The sequence below is a fragment of the Caenorhabditis remanei genome, chromosome II (assembly GCF_010183535.1).
Source record: "Caenorhabditis remanei strain PX506 chromosome II, whole genome shotgun sequence".
NCBI lineage: Eukaryota > Metazoa > Nematoda > Chromadorea > Rhabditida > Rhabditidae > Caenorhabditis > Caenorhabditis remanei.
In genome coordinates this window covers 9924673-9942798 of record NC_071329.1, presented here as the reverse complement: position 1 = coordinate 9942798, position 18126 = coordinate 9924673, and the positions used below count along the sequence as shown (strand labels likewise).

The following is an 18126-nucleotide window of genomic DNA, read 5'->3' as shown; positions in this document are numbered from 1 at the left end:
AACAGGTTCACTTTCTTCCAAAGCGAATGTTGTTCTGACCTAGGTTTGAGTAAATTGAAGATAGATAGTAATTAAAAATTCCGTTTATTTCAATGATAAAAACTAATTAGACATTTAGTGACCAGTTCAAAAGGAAGAGTTTGGTTTTTCATGATAAATGAATAACGGTTAGAAATTGAAAATAATAATTACAAGATTTACAAAAAAGTCAATAGATTCGAGACGGTTTATTCTAGAATCAAGACATAGATCCCTGTCGAAATCTGGATAACTGTTCATGTGTTGTCGCCGGAAGCATTCGACTCAATCTTCGAAGTCCTGCTCTACTGATTGAAGGAGGTCTATCTCGACTTATTGGTGTTCCATCATCACAGGAAACAACACAAATTGTTGGAGCTGGAGATGAAATTGAGAGACGTGTTGGATCGGGTCTAGAATTTGAAGGGATTGGTGGAGGTTCGCAAGGACGAGTAGATCTGAAATTCAGAATTTAGAGGATGAAAGAAATTCCAGTTAGTTCGAAATCAATTGTGCGTTAGATTAGTTTTGTGATCTTGGGAAAGTTGACATTTCGTGAAAAAGAAGACATTGTGAAAACGGAAAAAGAAGATATTTTTCATTGGACTTTCATTCCACAAATCAAACTGAAAATTATCGAAAATCTCCTTGATACACTCTAGTTTTTGGACTCAATTCTGCTTTTTTTAATAAGTAGGGTTAGTAATTAGTTGATTTACCACAAAATTTTCAGATTAATATTGCAATGCCATATCAAAATGAGGGCGAAAATAAAAGAAAGAGAAGGAAGCATAACTGATATTGCGAGAATTTCAGCCAACAAAACCAAAGAAGAACTGAAGCGTATAGTAGCAGTGAATAAAAAAAAAGAGTAACCAAACAATTCAAAGAATGAAGCATTTCGAGACCATGCACTTTTGATTTGACCTACCTTCCTGCTGCCATTCGGTGCTCTCATTATTCTATTTTATTATTGAAACTGAAAATAAAAGTTGCGAAAATTCTGCCGAATTTTCATGCAAAATCAGGATTTCTGGCCGGAAATCTAACCGAGTATGATGGTACGGGAGAAGCGAGAAACTTTGGAAATTTGCTTTTCAAATAAAAAATTAAGAATTTCTGAAAATTTGAAGCAAGAAGCCCATGAATAACTCACATTGAGATCTCTTGCCCAGCCGTATCCAATTGCATATTTCTCATTTTGTTTCTTGTTTTCGTATCATTTGAATTGCCACGATACCAGTCAATGAACTGGAAAAATACAAAGGTTTTCAGATCTTTGAAATAAAACTCACTTTTCCAACAATTGTTAGTTTCAGTCGGAACGCTTCATGTCGAGATTCGATACAGTATTCTCCACAAGCCAGTAGAAATGCGACGATCAAACCAGTCAACAGAACATAAAATATACCTAAAAAAGAACAAAAATTAGTCTAAAACCGCATCAGATTCATACCAAATATGTTCTGTGGTTTTGAGTTCATCGCTTTTTCAGCAGGCGGAGGACCACAAGAAGGACCTTCTGAAAACGTGAAGTGTCAGTCAATCAGTTTTTTACATCAACAAACCTCTTCGATCCCTCCACCATTTATTTTTCAATGCTTCTAATATGGTTCTTTCTTGTAATTGTAATACTGTTCTTGATAGAATATCTCGTAGCGGTGAACCTTTAGGTAGAGCAATTCCATAACCCTGAAAACTCATTTTACAATGAGTTGAATTTTCCAAAAAGTTTAATATACCTTTGAATCCAAAAGACCTCCAATACTTTGTAAATCACAATCTCGTTCCAAATAATATTCCAACATTGAACTCTCCATCATATACGCGTATCCACCCGATTTAACCCGTGCGATTCCTTCCCTTGAGCTGTTCACAAACACTCCGGGAGAGGATGATTCCATTACAGACCACCTGAAAATGAACTCAGTGATGCTTTCTAAAAGAATGAAGTTGAAACTCACATCCGTTCATACATCGGTATTTTACTTTCACGGAAAAAGTCCATTGTTGACCCACTTTTTAGAACACCGTATCTAATTTTCTGCTGATTAGCCAAGTCTTGTGTACTTTCTGAAAAAAGAAAGTCAATTTCATATTTCTCTCTAAATTCACAAACCAATAGGTGTGGACATTCTCTCCACCGTCAAGAAAGCAGCTAGTTGAGCAGTATACGAAGAGATAATAATTTGAGTGAACATCCACCAAACAACTGCAATCAAACGAGTTGCAGCTGCTCTCGGGATGACATCTGATCCTTGTTGCATAAGTGATCCCATTGTGAACCAGAATGAATTCAACACTGTGAACTGATTCTTCTGATTTTTTATGTTCTCAAAATCTCGTTCATCAATCCTTTCTAAGTTGTACCTAGAAAATAGATATGATTTCACTTAATCCCCAAATTGATTGAGTTACCATTCGTAAGGAGAGAATTTCGCAAGAATATGCATTGAGTATGAAACAATACAATAACTGATCAAAAGACTGATCCAAACTGTCAATGAAAGTGGTTCAAGGAAAGTCCAGAGTGATCCTTTATCTGTTTCTTCTGAAGTTCTTGCTAATAGAATTGAGATTCCTAGGTGCATGAATGGGAGAGTAAAGTCTGAAAATAGGAACATATGTATTTTTAATGGGGAATTCAAGGAAAATCCTACCAACAACTTCTGCTCTACTATAAGTGATAGTAACAGCAGAAAGTGATAAATCAGCTTCATGCCTCTGTAGAGCCCCGATAATTCCATTCCATCTTCCAGATTCATCCTATAAATAAAATCTCACAGCCTTTCATCACAATTCCTCTGCAACCAACCTCAATACCATAAGTTCCGTCTTGCACTTCAATAATCGTGTAATTAAATTTCAAAACTTTTGTCATTTCATTCAGAAGATCAATACAGAATCCTTCATACTGATTGTCTCCTGTTTTGATAACAAATGGTTCTTCCAAATAAACAACAACTCGAAGATGAAGTCCTTCCAGGTCTTCTGAATCCGGATCAATGTCAAATTCCCAACGATTCGCATACCGACTATCGAAATTCCAACCTCGTTTTTCAGACCAGTTACCGAGCTGAAAGTCAGATTTGAGAGATTTTCTGTATTTCCTCATTAACTACAAATGTTCCAGTTCCTTTTACAAACACTCAACTTTCTCATTTGAGTGCTCAGTGAGAAAGTCCAATGTGCGAAAAGTTTTGATTCCAGTAGTAAGTTTATTTGCATTTCAACTCTTTCTCAACGATCAACCTTGTTTGTTTTCCCCCATTTTTTGCTGCTTTTCGGCATTCATTCATTCAATCTCGATACATTCTTTCGTTTCTCTCCAAAAGCTAAATACAGTTTCATTGATCTATGATCGTTTGTTGTGTAGTTTGGTTTGAGTTATATACGGGTCAGTTCCTCCAATTGTGTACAATGCAAAGATTTATGTTGTCTATAAAAACAATGAGTTATCGTGTTTGTCTGCCACGTCATCTGAACAAAGATACGATAGACAGATACATACATTTATTACCTTAAATGTCACGTCATAAGTAATAAGATAAAATCTAATGAATGGAAAATTCTGGAATGGAAGAGTAGGCTATCAATCAAGCGGGTCAAGAGTCCACATGTAGTTTCTATAGTTTTCAGATCAAAAATCACATCAGAAAGGTCTCGATTCAATGAATTGTCTCATTTTATGTTCTGACCGACCATTAGAACAAATCAGAAGATGTCATCTCTGAATATACTCAAAACTGCCTCTGATATACCTTACAACTAAATAGCGATTGAAAGAAAACGACAGTTTTCTCCAACATATCAGGAAATAAAGAGACGGGAATAAAGGATATAAAATCGGAAGGATTGAAGACACAAATGACAAAGAAAACGGATGGAGGAGTGGACTACGTTTTGAGAAAAACTGAAGATGATAATAATCACAACGAGATCGGGTGAATAATGAATTGAGAAGAAGAAAATGAGTTCAAGGTTGTACAAACAACAGTTATTGTTTCAATTTTCACCTATTCTGACCGTGATAAGCTTTGAAATAAGAAGGATGATGTCATCGGAAGAAGTGTAAAAGTCAGACGAAGAAGAGAAAAGATGAGTGTTTCGAAAGGTCAGATGTATCAAATTGATGACAAGTTAAAAGGGAAAAAAGGAGAAGAAACTGGTAATGATAAAAAAAATAGGGAAAAGGGCATTTTACCAGGATTCAACATATGAAATTACAGAGTACATCTCGGTTTTGTAAAATTTTATAGGTGTTCTGGTATGATGGGATGCAAGGGCAGAGAATTGATTTTCAAACATTGGAATGATGTTTCAGGAGGACTCAGAATTTTAAGGTTCATTTCGATTAGATTCCGGAGATACAGAAAAACTGCTCTGATACAGTTTGCAAATGAATAATAAATTTAGAGAAACGAGATTCACACTTATTTTGACGTGACTTGTGATTCATGTCTGAAACACAACTGCGAAGTGAGTTTCAGTATTTTCTGGTGAAGTTTCTATCAAGATTCTCCTAAAAACTACATTTTAACGACTCCCATTTCATGCCATCTAATTTCTGAATTGTAATCCAAATTTTTTCGAATTGCCTCTTCTCAAGAGTTTCGCAAATTAGTGACGTCTATAACTTCTGTTCCAATCGAAAAATCAAAACAATTCGTCACTTCATTTCCTCTCTTTATTCTCTTGAAAAGTCTCAAATTCAGCGATTTTCTCCCTCAGGAAACTAGCCAACTTCAGCGAACACTCTGTCTCTGACTGCGTCTCTCAACTCTCTCATCTATGATCTGACGTGTGGGCGGAGCGAAAGGGCGGCACAGAGACAAGATAGTGTGCGTTGACGGTATAAAAGCGACTATTTCTGTTGGGGAATCCTCATCAGTCGTCTTCTACTTCTTCTGATTTTAATTCCTTCTAAAATGTGCCGTCTTGCCATTTTCGCTCTTCTCGCCGTCGCCGCTGTCTCCGTTTACGGACAACCAGCCGGACAAGATGTTCCACCATTCCTCCGTAATGCTACTCCAGCTCAACTCCAGAGCTTCCAACAACTCATCCAAGCTAACGGTCATTTGACTGAGTCTGCTCTCGACGCCAAGGTCTCCGCCTGGGTTACCACTCAAGGAGGAAAGGTCGCTGCTGATTGGGCTGACTTCCAAAAGTTCATCAAGGGACAACAAGGACAAGCCGAGGCTGCTCATCAAGCTGCTGTTGCCAACTTCTCTCCAGCCGCCAAGAAGGTAAGAGATCTCACAAAAGATTAATGTAACCGTAGGTATTCAGTGAAAAAACTAGTAGCAGGTAAACCTGTCAGATTTTTGTTAGCTGTGTAGTTTCCAAAAGTGAAAGTGAATCAAATTGAGTAACATCCGCCTAATCCTCTAATCTATTACAGGCTGACACTGATCTCACCGCCATCTCCAACGATTCATCCCTCTCTGTTCAAGCCAAGGGACAAAAGATCCAAGCTTACCTCAACTCCCTCCCAGCCAACGTCAAGGCTGAGCTCGAGAAGGCCCAAGGACAATAAGCCAACAACTTAAAACATTTCTCTTTTTGTAAATACCCACATCAACTCACTCGCTCTCTTCGTCGTTCTCATTAGATTGATTCCCTCCTTTTTCTTTTTTTGGAGCTCTAATTATATAATAAAACATCGTGATGTTCTCGAAATCCTTTTCAATAACTAAAAAGTGACACCGACAAAACACATAAAAACTAGAATATTCGTACAAATATGTGTATATAGATGAATGGATGATCGGTAGAGTTGACACAAACTTGTACAACCTGTTTGTTTGCGTCTATAAGTACACAAGTTTTTGCGTCGAAATGAAAGTGCTCGAGGTTTAAAAAACGGTTTGGAACAAGTGGACAGTGGAATTTAGTAACGTTGTTGAGTGGGTGAAGTCAGAAAGAAAGACATCTTCGAGGATGAGATCCATCAGAAAATCTTCAGAAACCATTTGAAGTTTCTTTGATCAGTTTCAATTCATTTGAAATTCTTGAGACTGTATTTCTCTCAATTCGTTTCCCGTTTTGACGTAAAGTGCGATAAAACGTCAACGAAGATCAAGGTCTCTTCAACTAATAGATCATAGAACATATCTCTGATGACCCTTCCATTCTTTCTCTTATCAAATCTCAAATAATTGTTTCCCGATTGTGTTCCAGACTATTTACTTTTCAATTGGTTTGAAAACTTCTTCATAAACCGGTTTTATCAATTAGATCTCATTTCCTGCCTCTTGATCCTCAACTTACCTTTACAAACTGTGAGTTGATGCGTCCAACGCCGTGGTACATGATGTCGTCTCGTTCTCCATTTGATTTGAATTGCACGTCTCCGGTTAATTGGTTACGTAGTTTCAACTGAAATCGCAATATTGCAAAAATCGTATTGTGGATACTTGGAAATTTGAAGAGAGACCAGAATTCAAGTTTTGATTTTAACGGGACTAAAGAATAACAAATTAAATAATTTTCTATGAGACCTGTGGACACTCAATTAGATTTTTAGTGTTTCTAATGATTTTTGTATCATTTTTTTCTGAAACTCTGACATACTATCTCGTTTGCTTTCATAACTGTGCATGTGTCCAGAAAGAAATCCCAGGTTTCCAGTACTATGTATTCATAATTTGATGATTCAAAGTAACCATTATTATCCATAACCTAGTCAGTAATGTCCTCTAGTTGCAGCAGTTATTAAAAATGTGTCATGTCCGTTCCGAAAGATCACGCAATGTCCACTCGATTGCTTTTGCGAACTTTCTACATTCACACATCCGTAAACGAAGCGAATGTATTCTCATTCTTTAATAGTTTCAACAAATACAGTAATCCGTACGTCTTCAAAAGAACTTCCTTCTTTTTTATTCTTCATCCCTCTTCTCTTTTTACAATTGAAAAGAATAGAAAAGACAAGTTTGAAGGATCAAGAGGAATGAAAAAGAAGAAGAAGAGACGGTTTCTATGCCCAGTTGTTTGCGGATTTGAAAGAGAACTTGAAGGACACACAAAAGGAGAAAATTGTTGTGGTATTATTCGAGAATTACCTTTCGAATTCCCTCATTCATTATTCGACCATCCGACCAAATGTCATGCGAATCACACATCACTGCCGATTGACGGGGAGCATGGCCAAGCTAAAATTCAAAAGGTATTACAGAAATTCAGGGAGAAAAAGCCGATACTTCTCTCATTCGATAGATTGCCATTCCTACTACATAAACTGCTTCTGAAGTCAGTGCCAGTTGGGTCTGAAAGATCTTTATTTGAAACTAAAATTTCCTTTAGCACTCACTTTCATCATTGGATCATTCTTTACCAACTGCAATCCAGTTATATTACAGTGAAACGATGCACCGTACATATTGTTCAGAAAGTCTTCCAGAAGTGACAAGTCCTGAAATTCAGAAAATTTAGAAAATATGCCTGTATTTCTGTTGCTTACTGTATTAGTGAAAACATAAGAGAATGGAGGTTCTGCCATATTCAGACCACGGGCTTGTTGAAGGAGATTGTATAGGACTGTTATATTATTCGAGTGAATTATCTGGAACAAAGAAAAGTTGTTTTGTGCAACTTCTTCTTTGAAAAATAAAAAAACTCACAATATTAGTTTGTTTCAGTCTAGTCTTCACATATTTTAAAAATGGTTCATAATCATCTGTATTGTTTGGAAGCCTCCTAACTTTTATATGAATTCTTCGTCCACCAGTATCAGCAATCTGTTTGTATTGCATCAAAGGTGAGAGATCTTCCAGATCTGATCCATGCTGATAAGCTAACAAGAACCCAGTCCATCTCATCGAATCGAGAAATTCACTGGTTGCCCTTGCTCCTGCTCCACGAGATGGACCAAGGAGAGTGACAAAATCAGAAATGGAATCACGAAGAGATGTTGATTGGAGAGAAAGACACGGGATCTGAGAAGAATTCAATAAATTTTAAGAAACGAGTAACTGAAAACTCACATTGAAATAATGGCACATAGATTTGATGAGTTGAGAGTCTTGTTCACTTTCTTCATTTGATAAAACAACCGCAACGATACCTTGCTGCATGATTTCACACACTGAAAGTAATTTTTATTGTCATTTTTACAGTTACAAAGTTTCAGCAGCCACCAACTCACTTCTTTCTTCATAATTGTTATCATATCGAATTGGAGAAACAATCGAAAATTTGATCTGTGTATGTGCACCATGCTCTGTATTCCATCGATCGATTGCATATCTTAAATGTTCGTAAGCAAATGATCCTCGATTTGCAATTGTACCTACAAGAACATAATTTTGAGACTCCGTTCTAAATCTACCTTTCACTCAAAACCTATATGAAATCGATCGTCTGCAGTGGCATCTGAACATAAAATTAGTGTGATCAGAAGATGGATTCCGATTGAAAATCCAATTAAACGACATTTTTCTTGCATGCTTTGTTGAAAGTTTAGCTCATCTGTAACTAAACAAATTAATAATTGAAAAGAAAACGAATCGAGATGACGAATAATGTATGGAGACAATAGAAGGAAGGGATTGCAGCTGCATTTTATATCAAAGAGTCTATCGCAAAAATGAAGAGAAAATAGAGAAGACGAAGAAGAAGGACGGAAGGGATAGTCCCTTGGGATATCAGAAAACGAAGAGGTTATGAGAGGAGTGAATTGCAGTTTGATTGCACCACAGATTTCATCTTATACCACAACATTTTTTAGACTTCAATTCAATATACAACATTCAAAAGTTCGTTTTTTTTTCCAGAAGATCATCGAACAGAAAAAGGGAAAAGGGAGTGAGAGGGGTTAGTTGATTTTCAAAAGTTTTCAAAATTTGATTTCGCGAAGAAACAGTGGAAAATCTAATCTTCCGTTCCAAATTATTAGAGATCTGACTCCGAAAAAGTGAGAAACTTTAAGAGAAAAAAGTAAAAAGAAGAACAAAACGGGAGGAGAAAAAAGTACTTGTTGGTTTGTGGATTTGTCTGTCTGGACCTTTTTGGCACAGGAAAATCCGGATTGGAAAGAGAAAGGAGCGGTTTGTTTTTGCTTTGAAAAACTATTAAAATTTCACAGCTTTTTCTTTTATTTTGGTCAACTTCTGTGTGTGTCAATCGTTCTTTTCGTTCCCCCTCTCTCTCGTGAAACTCCAGAATTTGGGATGAAAGGATCAACTTCTAGAATGAAAGAAAACGAAACGATAGGACATTCTGAGAATGACTAATTTTTGATGTCTATGATCACATTTCTATTAAAGAAAAATTTAGAGAAGATGATTCTCCCTTTCCCTTTTCGTTCTCCCAAAAAGTGCGCGATCAAGACGAACTTTTTGGGTGGAAATAAGGAGAAGGAGCACAAAAAAAGAGAAAAGGGAGAAATGGGCGGCTCCAACGAGCACAAAACGATGATGATGATGACTATGATGATAGGGGGCGGAAAAGAGACTCTGAAATTGAATTGTGTGTCGAATCGAAAAGTGTATATGTAGACAGGAGAGTTAGACATGTGTCAGAGTTTCTTTCAAAAATCTCGGAGCTTCGACGCGGAATCTTTTTGGCGCCGAAGTGGACACAGACATCGGAATTCGGATGACAAAGGTCATCGGAGTTACGGAAAAATATCTTAACTGGAAATAATAATCGGATCTCTGGTTTTTTTTTCATTGCAGACAAAAAACGATCAACCGGAAAAGTCTGATGCATCTTTTTGTATTACTATACTATAGGATTCTATTTCAGCTTGGAATATTTATGATTTCGTAGGAAAATCTACACTTACTATTTCATTATTGTTATTTCATACTGAAACTGTTCGAACTTTAGTAGTGGTCAAATATTGAATCTCGAATTCAAAAATTTCATAGAATTACAATGCTTTTCCTTATTTCAAACAACGAATCACTCTTATTTTTTCGAAAAAAAAGAAGATAAACGTATGAATTGAGTGTAAATGACAAGTTCTCGTGGACAGAAAATAAGTGTATTCGGAATGATTTCAAAACCAGAAAAAGAATGAACTTCACAACCATTTGTCTATTGATACATTGAGTATTCGTCGTGAAAATAAAAATGAGCAAAGATCTGAATAAGTCTGCTTCTCACTCAAATCATTTTCAAACATCTTCTTGTCAATCATTTTTAGAAAACAAGAAGAAATAAGGAGAGATTGGAACATTTGACAAGAACAAGGAAGGTTCGATATTCTAGATTTTAACATGAAGCAAAGTTTTGAGTTTTGAGTTTTGATTTTCAACGAAACTTGGACTTTTTAGAAGAAATCAGTCTCACGTTATAAACAAGCAAATTGGAAAAGTCAGATGAAAGTTTTTTGGAAGGAAGAAATAATGCTCCATCCGATTTATGCACTCACTCAAGAAACATGAAACATCTCCCAAGTTCCTCATTCTCTTTTGTATTCCACTTCAAAGTTCAAATTTCTTTCTTTTTCTCTTCTTTTGGGATAAAATAGTGGCTACTTCTTTCAAATTCTCTTGATCTATGAGCTAATTGAAGTATGCTAAACGTGGATTCAAGATAATCAGAAATCAAATATTGAAGTTGTTTATAAAAACAAAAGAATACGTTTCTCGTACTCTAGAAACACAAATATTGTAGACGAGACATGTATCATAAACTCTATCTTGTGTCTATACAAGAATATCGAAGATACCAAAAACATTTCAGTTTTATATACAGTCCAAAACACTCGATACCAGTTTTACGTACTTCTAAGGTTATTTTTGGGTTAACTTTCAGATTTTCTTTATCTGGGATAACAAGTATTTTGAACATAAAATTATTCCGACAACAATTGGAATCTATACTTCCTAGTTCAAATCTGAAATTTCAGTGTCTCAGCAGCATACAACGTTTTCTTCGAGAAAATCTCACATGACACTCATAAGATTCAAAAAAATATTACTGTAGTCATGAAAAAGTGAATGAGAAATGAAAAAGGAAGTTATTGGAAGAATAACCTTTGCCACATACTCTAATCCCGTTTATTCAGAGGGCGAAGAAGCTGTGTTGCTCTTCCGAATTTCTTTTTGCTCCTCCTTCTCTTGTCGTCGAAAGTCCGTTTAATTCTATGCAAATGTGCAGCAGAAAAGAAGAAAAAGAAGTAGAAGAAGAAGATGTCGAAAAGTAGAATCGAAGTAGAGGTGAAGAGAAAAAGAGTGTGAAGTGGTTATGAAGAAAATAGAAGAATGAAGAGTTAGAAAGAAAAAGAAGAAGCGGAGGAGGATTTTACAGATGGAAACAAGGAAAAGGTCAAAGGAAAGATCAAGGAAGAGAGGTCAAGTTATGGGAAAGTCATAAGTTGAAAGATCTTTGCATGTAGCTTGAATAGGAGATTTCAGATGTTAGTGCCAACAAGAAATAAAGGATTCATATTAAAGTACACAATATTTCAAATTCGAAAAAGGGGAAATTGTATTTTAGAAAGGGAAAAACGTGTTCTTCCTGCACTCTCCATCTTTTCAGATACCATTGGGAATACTAATGGAAGAAAAATAACGTTATGGGTGGTGCCGTTCCGAAAATAAAGTGCAAAAGTTGTGACGCAAAAAGGATAAGGTCACAGACGTTTGGAGGAATCTGAATGACTTTTTGCAAAATTCAAAGTTTCCACAATCGATGTAGAAATCGAGAGGGTACTACGAAAAATTCCGCACGCTCCATAATCTACATATAACTTGACATGGATATGACATGGATATGACTTCAGGATTCTCTAGTTCAAGCAAATAGCTAGAGAAAAGTGATAACCCAGATTGAAAAGTGAACGAACAAAACCTTTTGGTTTCTCTCGCGGGAGTCCATTTTTTCTGGTACTCTACATGCGAAAAACATTCGAATAAGTGCCAGTAAAGCGAATCAAAGGAGATAAATATGCACTCTGAGAGCGAATTTTTCGACTCTTCCACTTCAGAAAATACTCTTTTTACTAGACTTTTTACTAGAAATACTCTTTTTACTATAACACAAATAAAATACAATGTCATGAAAAATTAAACAGAATTAGAGTGGTAATAGTCTGAGTACTTTTTAGGTACAACCTCTTTAGTTTTGAATAATTTAATGGCTGACAATGGAAATAAACCGTTTATTCAGAGTTAGATCAGTGAAATGGAAAATTGTGTTGTTTTGTGACTTTCTGGAAGAATAGACAAGAGGAAAAAGGTTTTTTAGTTTAGTTTTCGTTTCTCGAAAACAATTTGGGTTTCAAAAAAGCCACTTGAAAAGCTACAAATCAAATGAGCACAAAAAGGAGGCGGGCGTCGAAAGAAGGAAAAAAGGAAGGCCTTCTCGTTTTGTGTCCGGCTGGAAAGAGAAGAAAAAGTGTCTTTCGACCTATTTGTTATGCGTACCCGAAACAATAAAAAAGGTGAGAAAAATGAGGTGAAGGGTAGGAAAAAACGAGGAAGGAAGGTAGGTCTTTGCTCCAAGGATTTCTGGGTTTCAGATGAAAGAAAAAGGAAGAATGAAGGGGTGGAGACACGATGAATTATAGACAATCCTGTTGCCACAAAACCCTTCGAACTTTTGTCAGATCTTCCTTGTTTCATTTTTCGAGTTCAAGTGATGATTGAAAGAGAAAAAGTCATGTGATTCGAAATATTAGATTTCCCATTTTCTGGTTCTGACCTTTTCCAGAATGTAGTGACAATTATAAGGCCCAGGAAGCGAGTGGGTCGTTCTAATTCGTTTTTCATTTTAGCGTACACAAAACAAAACCAAATTAGATCTAATGAATGGATATTCCAGTTGATTATGTCAGTCAATCAGCTCAAATGTGTTTTTTCTTTTTGTCTTTCCTCTTTATAAATTTAGTTTTTATACGAGTTCCAAAAATGAATTGAAAAACAAAGGATTTTTGGAACGAATTTTTATCTGAAAGTGTTGGATACCAGTTTTGGGATGACTTTGAAAGTTTATTTCTAATAGCTATGACAAATCATTAATGTTTCTAATTACAGAGAACGGAAACAACTTAGATAGAAGTAGCTAGATCTCATAGATTTCAGAATATTCAAATTTTGTTTTCGGAGAAGAAGTTCAATGAGTTAGATTTGCGCCAGGAAAAGAAACAAACTGATTTGGACGTTATAAATTCATTTTGATTCAGGATAGTCTTGATTGAGGTGAGCCTTCGTTTTGGAGACTTCCTGTTGAGTAGTTAATTATACTTCCTCATAACTACGTCTTCAGACAAGGTGTTACTGTATTTCACATTTTCTTTGCCTCTCTGATTTTCTTCACAAACGTGTATGTAATCTGGCTTTTCATAACTCAACACCTGAAACCTATTCAAATGGTTTCCTTATAGTCCCATTTTCCCACCACAAACTCTCTTCATACACTTCAGAAAACCACCAAAAACTTTTATTCGAAGTGACATTTTGATTATAATCTCTTCTCTTTTTTCATGTTCTTTTTCTAAATTCTCAGATTCCAAAATTCGATGCCAAAAACCACATGTCAAGGGCACTACCCGATTTGCCGCATTTTTGAAGTCACCGACTTTTTTCATTTTATTTTATAAGATCTGATTGCGTGGAATCGGAAAGTTGGTTTTTGAGGATAGATCTGATGAGAAGATTTGGAAGAAGTTGGTATTACTGTACATTTATTTCACAAGATCCCTTCTTTTCTTGACATTCCATTCGTTTTTTTCTCATCTCGACATCGTTATTCTATCGTGAACATGTCGTTTTTTTTTCCCAATAAAATGTAAATTGAACTGTGCAAACACTCCATTTACATACCATCTACAGTAAACCAAGAAAAGAACGATGTTCACTGCAAATAGAATGAAAAGAAATGGATGACAAAAGGAAGAAAAATTGGGAATAATGTGATTGTTGACACATGTCAATCGAAGAAGGAGCTGATGTTATACAGACGAGTTAATGGTCACAAAATGGGCGATTCGTGGTCTTGTACTACCAGGAAAGGGTGAAATGTTCGATGGGTTAATTACCGTAATCGAGATGTCAACTTGACCCGCTTTTGAAAAAATAAAAAGGTTTTGTTGAATTCAAGAAAGTGTTTCTCGGTTTGGAATACCGGAGTTGGTTTAACTGAAGAGAAATGGGAAAACTCATTTTAATCTGGCATAGGCAGCAATAAGTTAGGTATATTTGATACCCTATTGTCTGAAATTCTCTCGAATGTTTCATATGGAATAATGCGGAGTTGAACAAAGCCCGATTTTCAGATTACTACATTCTATCAGCTCAAAACGGTGGATAGTTACTAACTTTTTACTGTTTTCTTCTTCAATTCTAATTCGGTGTATTCTCAATTCTCGATGGAGCAACATTGTAAAAACAATCCGGGATAATACAACTCGATGATATTTTCGTTCTGTTCGTTCAGATCAGTTCAAGCCAAATTAAAAATTGTCTGAAAGTTTAATTATAGAGACTTCTGACAATTACTTGTGCATTTTTTGGGAAGCGAATGATCACTTAAATAAGTGATCAACTCCTCATATGATACTACTATTTTCGCTTTCTGACCCACACTCGAAATGTTTCACCCCCTGACACATGAAATATTTATATTTCATTTCCAAACATGAGTGTGCCGAATGCCTCCTTGACCCCTCCGTTCCGTCTACCGTCCAGCTTCTTTCTTCTCCAAAAAACATTTTGCCACCGATATTTTCTTTGTTGTTCTCATTCCCTCTCTCACAAATAGTTTTGTATTGTAGTTACACAGAGTTTTGGCGCAATTTTCCTATCTGAAGAGACTCGGAAATCATAATTAAAAGAAATTGAGAACAGAAAGAAAAAGAACAAACAAGGAATCAGAAAAAGAAAAAAAAGAAAAGAGAAACAGTTTCTGGAGGCGAATGATAAGAGTGTGTCGAATGATAACCTCCTTCCAGGCATATGTTTTACCTAAAAAATTGATTTCGTTGCCTGAAACATGTGTAAAATTGAAAAGACCACTTGACACTATTACAACGTGCTCTTTCTATGTGAAACTGGTTTTCGGGTGAATCAGGAAGTCAGTAACTGTTACAATTTTGTCCAAAACTTGTGAATATTGGAGAATTATTACTGATTCTGGAATTTACTCTTATTTCTTTGGAATTCCTCCACTGTTGGTTCATTTACTGTAGCTACCGTAATCTGACTTTTAAAAGGTAATCTCGGTGGTTCTTGAAAATCTATTCAAAAGACAAAGTCAAAACTCAGAAAGTTCTTCATTTTCTCCTAGACTACTGTTGCCTGATTCAAACTAAAACCCTCCCATACATCCCCTCTCTCATACTGTTTTTGTATCTACCGTCTTCTTATTCAACCGGCGATTCTCTTTTTTACCGATTGCATTTTCATCACGCAATAGGCCTAACCGCTATCATAGTCCTCATCTTAAGGTCATTCCACCGTCAGAATCCTCAGATAAAAATCTCGAAAAGCCGCGCTCTGATTGGTAATACCTCTTCACTCGTCTTCTTTCCGATGACAAAATGAATTTATCTCATTCTCATTTGAAGAGACTTCTGGCGCCGTGCCAAGTATGCCGACAAACCGTTCCTCCAAGGACAACATAGTCGTTTTTTGCCGTTTTTATAATCAAAAAACGGCGGCAGATTTGTTTGAACAAGTCATCATCAAAGTCATTTGTCGTTGTTCGGAAGATGCTTATCCATTTCGGTTTTTTCTTTTTTGAGTGTTAAATGGACATTCTTTTGAAGTATACAAGCCCTTTTGCTAGAGGGTACCAATTAAAGAAATGAGAGTTAGTCACGAAAAGCCCAGGTGTTTGTCAGGTGTTCCACAGCTGGTGAAACCTTTCATCGAGAAATAAAATTTGTACTATTCGTGATGAATGTCTCGAACACTCTTCTCGTGGGGTCTTTCCTTCCTATCCGGAACGGAAATCCTTGAAAATATACTGTTTTAAAACCCTGTATCGATATAACTGGTAGTTCCAAAACCGTTTTGTTTTTTGAACATCCTCATTCTCTAAATAGAGAGTCCACACCTCTACCGTAACCCAAATCGGCTTTTTCTCATTTCTCTTTATTCTCACCATTCCCACATCCCCCTCTCTCATTCTCTATCCCATTATGCTCTTGCGCAACTTCTTTTTGTTCCGTTCGAGGTCCCTGCACCTGTTGGCTCCCCTCTCAATGTCCATTTCACCACTTTTTTGAAGTGTTCCTCTTCTCACTTCGAAATTGGACATTCCAAACATAAAGAAGAGCATTCATAAGGGGGTCATGTTGATTCTTCTCATTGAAATTCTCGTCAATTACATCTCCTTCTTCTCTCCTCTCATCTCAATTTTCAAATTCTTCGTGTGTTGTCACCCATAACTCAATTTTTGTGTCGGCAGTCCGTCCGATTATTGAGGAGATATGCGAATAGGCGTAGGAGGAGAAGAATTGAAAGATACCAATCACCGATGCTTCGAATTAGTGAAGACACTCAACCGACCGACAAATTTTGACGTTTCTGTTCCGGTTATCTCATCGAGAATCTCTTGAAATTTGAAACCCCAACAAGAGAGTTTGTAGGTCAACAGTCTCTACCGTGAGGGGTGTTTCAGATAATTCAAGATATTGAATTCATATTGAAAATAGTTTATTTTAGTTTGGAAGAATGAAAGATGGTATAGAGCCAGAGTGAATAGTATTGCTCAAGTGAGAAAAAGTAATTTCGTAACTTCATGTCTCGGAGCTTTCCTCTTTGGAACTAATTATGTGTCCCCTGACTTCCTCTAGTTTCCTAGATCTGAAACGAGTGTTCCCATGCTTCTCCGAAACAAATTCAAATTCATCTCCCTCTTCCTCTCCTCTGTTTTTTACGAGATACTGTCCTACCGATACGTTCTACATTTTTATATTCTTATCCCACCCATTCTCTATTTTATATCTTCATAAACTCCTCGAAATGGTCGTTTACCCATTTCTTACTCTCTCGATTTTTTTCGTTTTATTGATAAGAGACTCTCGTTAGTTACCTTCTCGTTACCATGTTCCCATCCATTTGCAATAAAAATGAATATGCAAATTTCCGTGTTTATTGTTGACACGCTTCTTTCCTTCTTTGGCTTCAACATTTGCATATTTATGGTGTAACGGAGAAGTACCTAAAGACTCGTGTAGGGAGAATGGAAGGGAGGTAGTAATGGAGATTCAGGAACAACAGATTTGAATTTTGGAACTACTGAGAAACTTGGAATGTTGAAACATAAGTAACATAATTAAAATTCCCAGATATTTACTCAGTTTCGATTCGAAAAGTCTGAAATATGGTTAGATCAAACACTCGAGCTAAAGTAGGATACAGAAAGTGTTTCAGACCAAAATCGTCTTACATCAGAATATATCATTTTCAACTTCCACCTCCCTACTTGTTTGAATTTTCAAATATTCATCAAATAGGTTGTTTTCCATCTCGGCAGTCTTTGCCCTTTCCAACAACCTCATCAGATCATTGAATACTCCTTATAAACACACCAAATTTCAAGTTTCACCCGCCAAAAAAATGGGCGACGGAAATTTAAAAATTGTTTTTTGTCAATGGCGGTTTTTGGGCGTCGATCGTTTTGGAAATGAGTAGAACCGGTCGGATTGCGGGCGGAATTGAATGGGAAAATGGTGGCAAAAGAGATGCCAATGGTTGCCAAACGATGACATTTTCTCTCGTTTTTGTCAATGAAGATTTAGGATAGGTATGCATTGCTTCTCATGAGAATCTCAATGATTCAGAGATGATTCTGTGAAGGACGATTTAGTTCAAATAGGGCAAAAGCGTTTCCAGATCTTGGATACTGTAATCAACTTCAATTTTCGGGAATGGGTGAAGATGGAGGTTTCATTTGGGAAATCTGGTGAAATTGAGTTCTAGTTCTCTAATTTCACTAATTTAAAAAATTAAGACCCTGATATCTTTCAAGGAATTCCTGGGTGTTCCATGGCTTTGTTCAATATTTTCATGACCTTTGACTGGTAAAAACCTTTCATACGAACTTTTAGATACTGTACTATCCAGTTTGAGCAAATTTCTAGTCCCTAATCGCCAAAATGGCAACATCTGGCTTCGCCATCATCACCAAAAACTTCATCATCCCTTGTTT

General features: G+C 36.3%; 3 protein-coding genes across 3 annotated transcripts; 1 reads left to right on the top strand and 2 right to left on the bottom strand.

Annotated features, from left to right (window-relative positions):
• Window positions 1–238: 238 nt before the first annotated feature.
• GCK72_005707 (uncharacterized protein) lies at window positions 239–3180 on the bottom strand (the record flags this gene model as incomplete). Its single annotated transcript, XM_053725300.1, has 12 exons — window positions 239–476; window positions 1175–1269; window positions 1314–1429; window positions 1475–1540; window positions 1587–1710; window positions 1761–1932; window positions 1983–2091; window positions 2138–2388; window positions 2437–2626; window positions 2679–2784; window positions 2834–3094; window positions 3166–3180. 12 exons carry the CDS (start codon window positions 3178–3180, stop codon window positions 239–241), a joined length of 1743 nt encoding a protein of 580 aa, XP_053589494.1.
• Window positions 3181–4946: 1766 nt separating this feature from the next.
• On the top strand, window positions 4947–5554 carry GCK72_005706 (uncharacterized protein; the record flags this gene model as incomplete). The annotated part of the gene is made up of 2 exons (XM_053725299.1): window positions 4947–5264; window positions 5420–5554. The coding sequence occupies 2 exons, from the start codon at window positions 4947–4949 to the stop codon at window positions 5552–5554; spliced, it is 453 nt and encodes a 150-aa protein (XP_053589493.1).
• Window positions 5555–6279: 725 nt separating this feature from the next.
• On the bottom strand, window positions 6280–8464 carry GCK72_005705 (uncharacterized protein; the record flags this gene model as incomplete). The annotated part of the gene is made up of 9 exons (XM_053725298.1): window positions 6280–6396; window positions 7083–7172; window positions 7221–7286; window positions 7331–7432; window positions 7481–7582; window positions 7641–7955; window positions 8004–8104; window positions 8165–8308; window positions 8362–8464. 9 exons carry the CDS (start codon window positions 8462–8464, stop codon window positions 6280–6282), a joined length of 1140 nt encoding a protein of 379 aa, XP_053589492.1.
• Between the last annotated feature and the right edge of the window lie 9662 nt (window positions 8465–18126).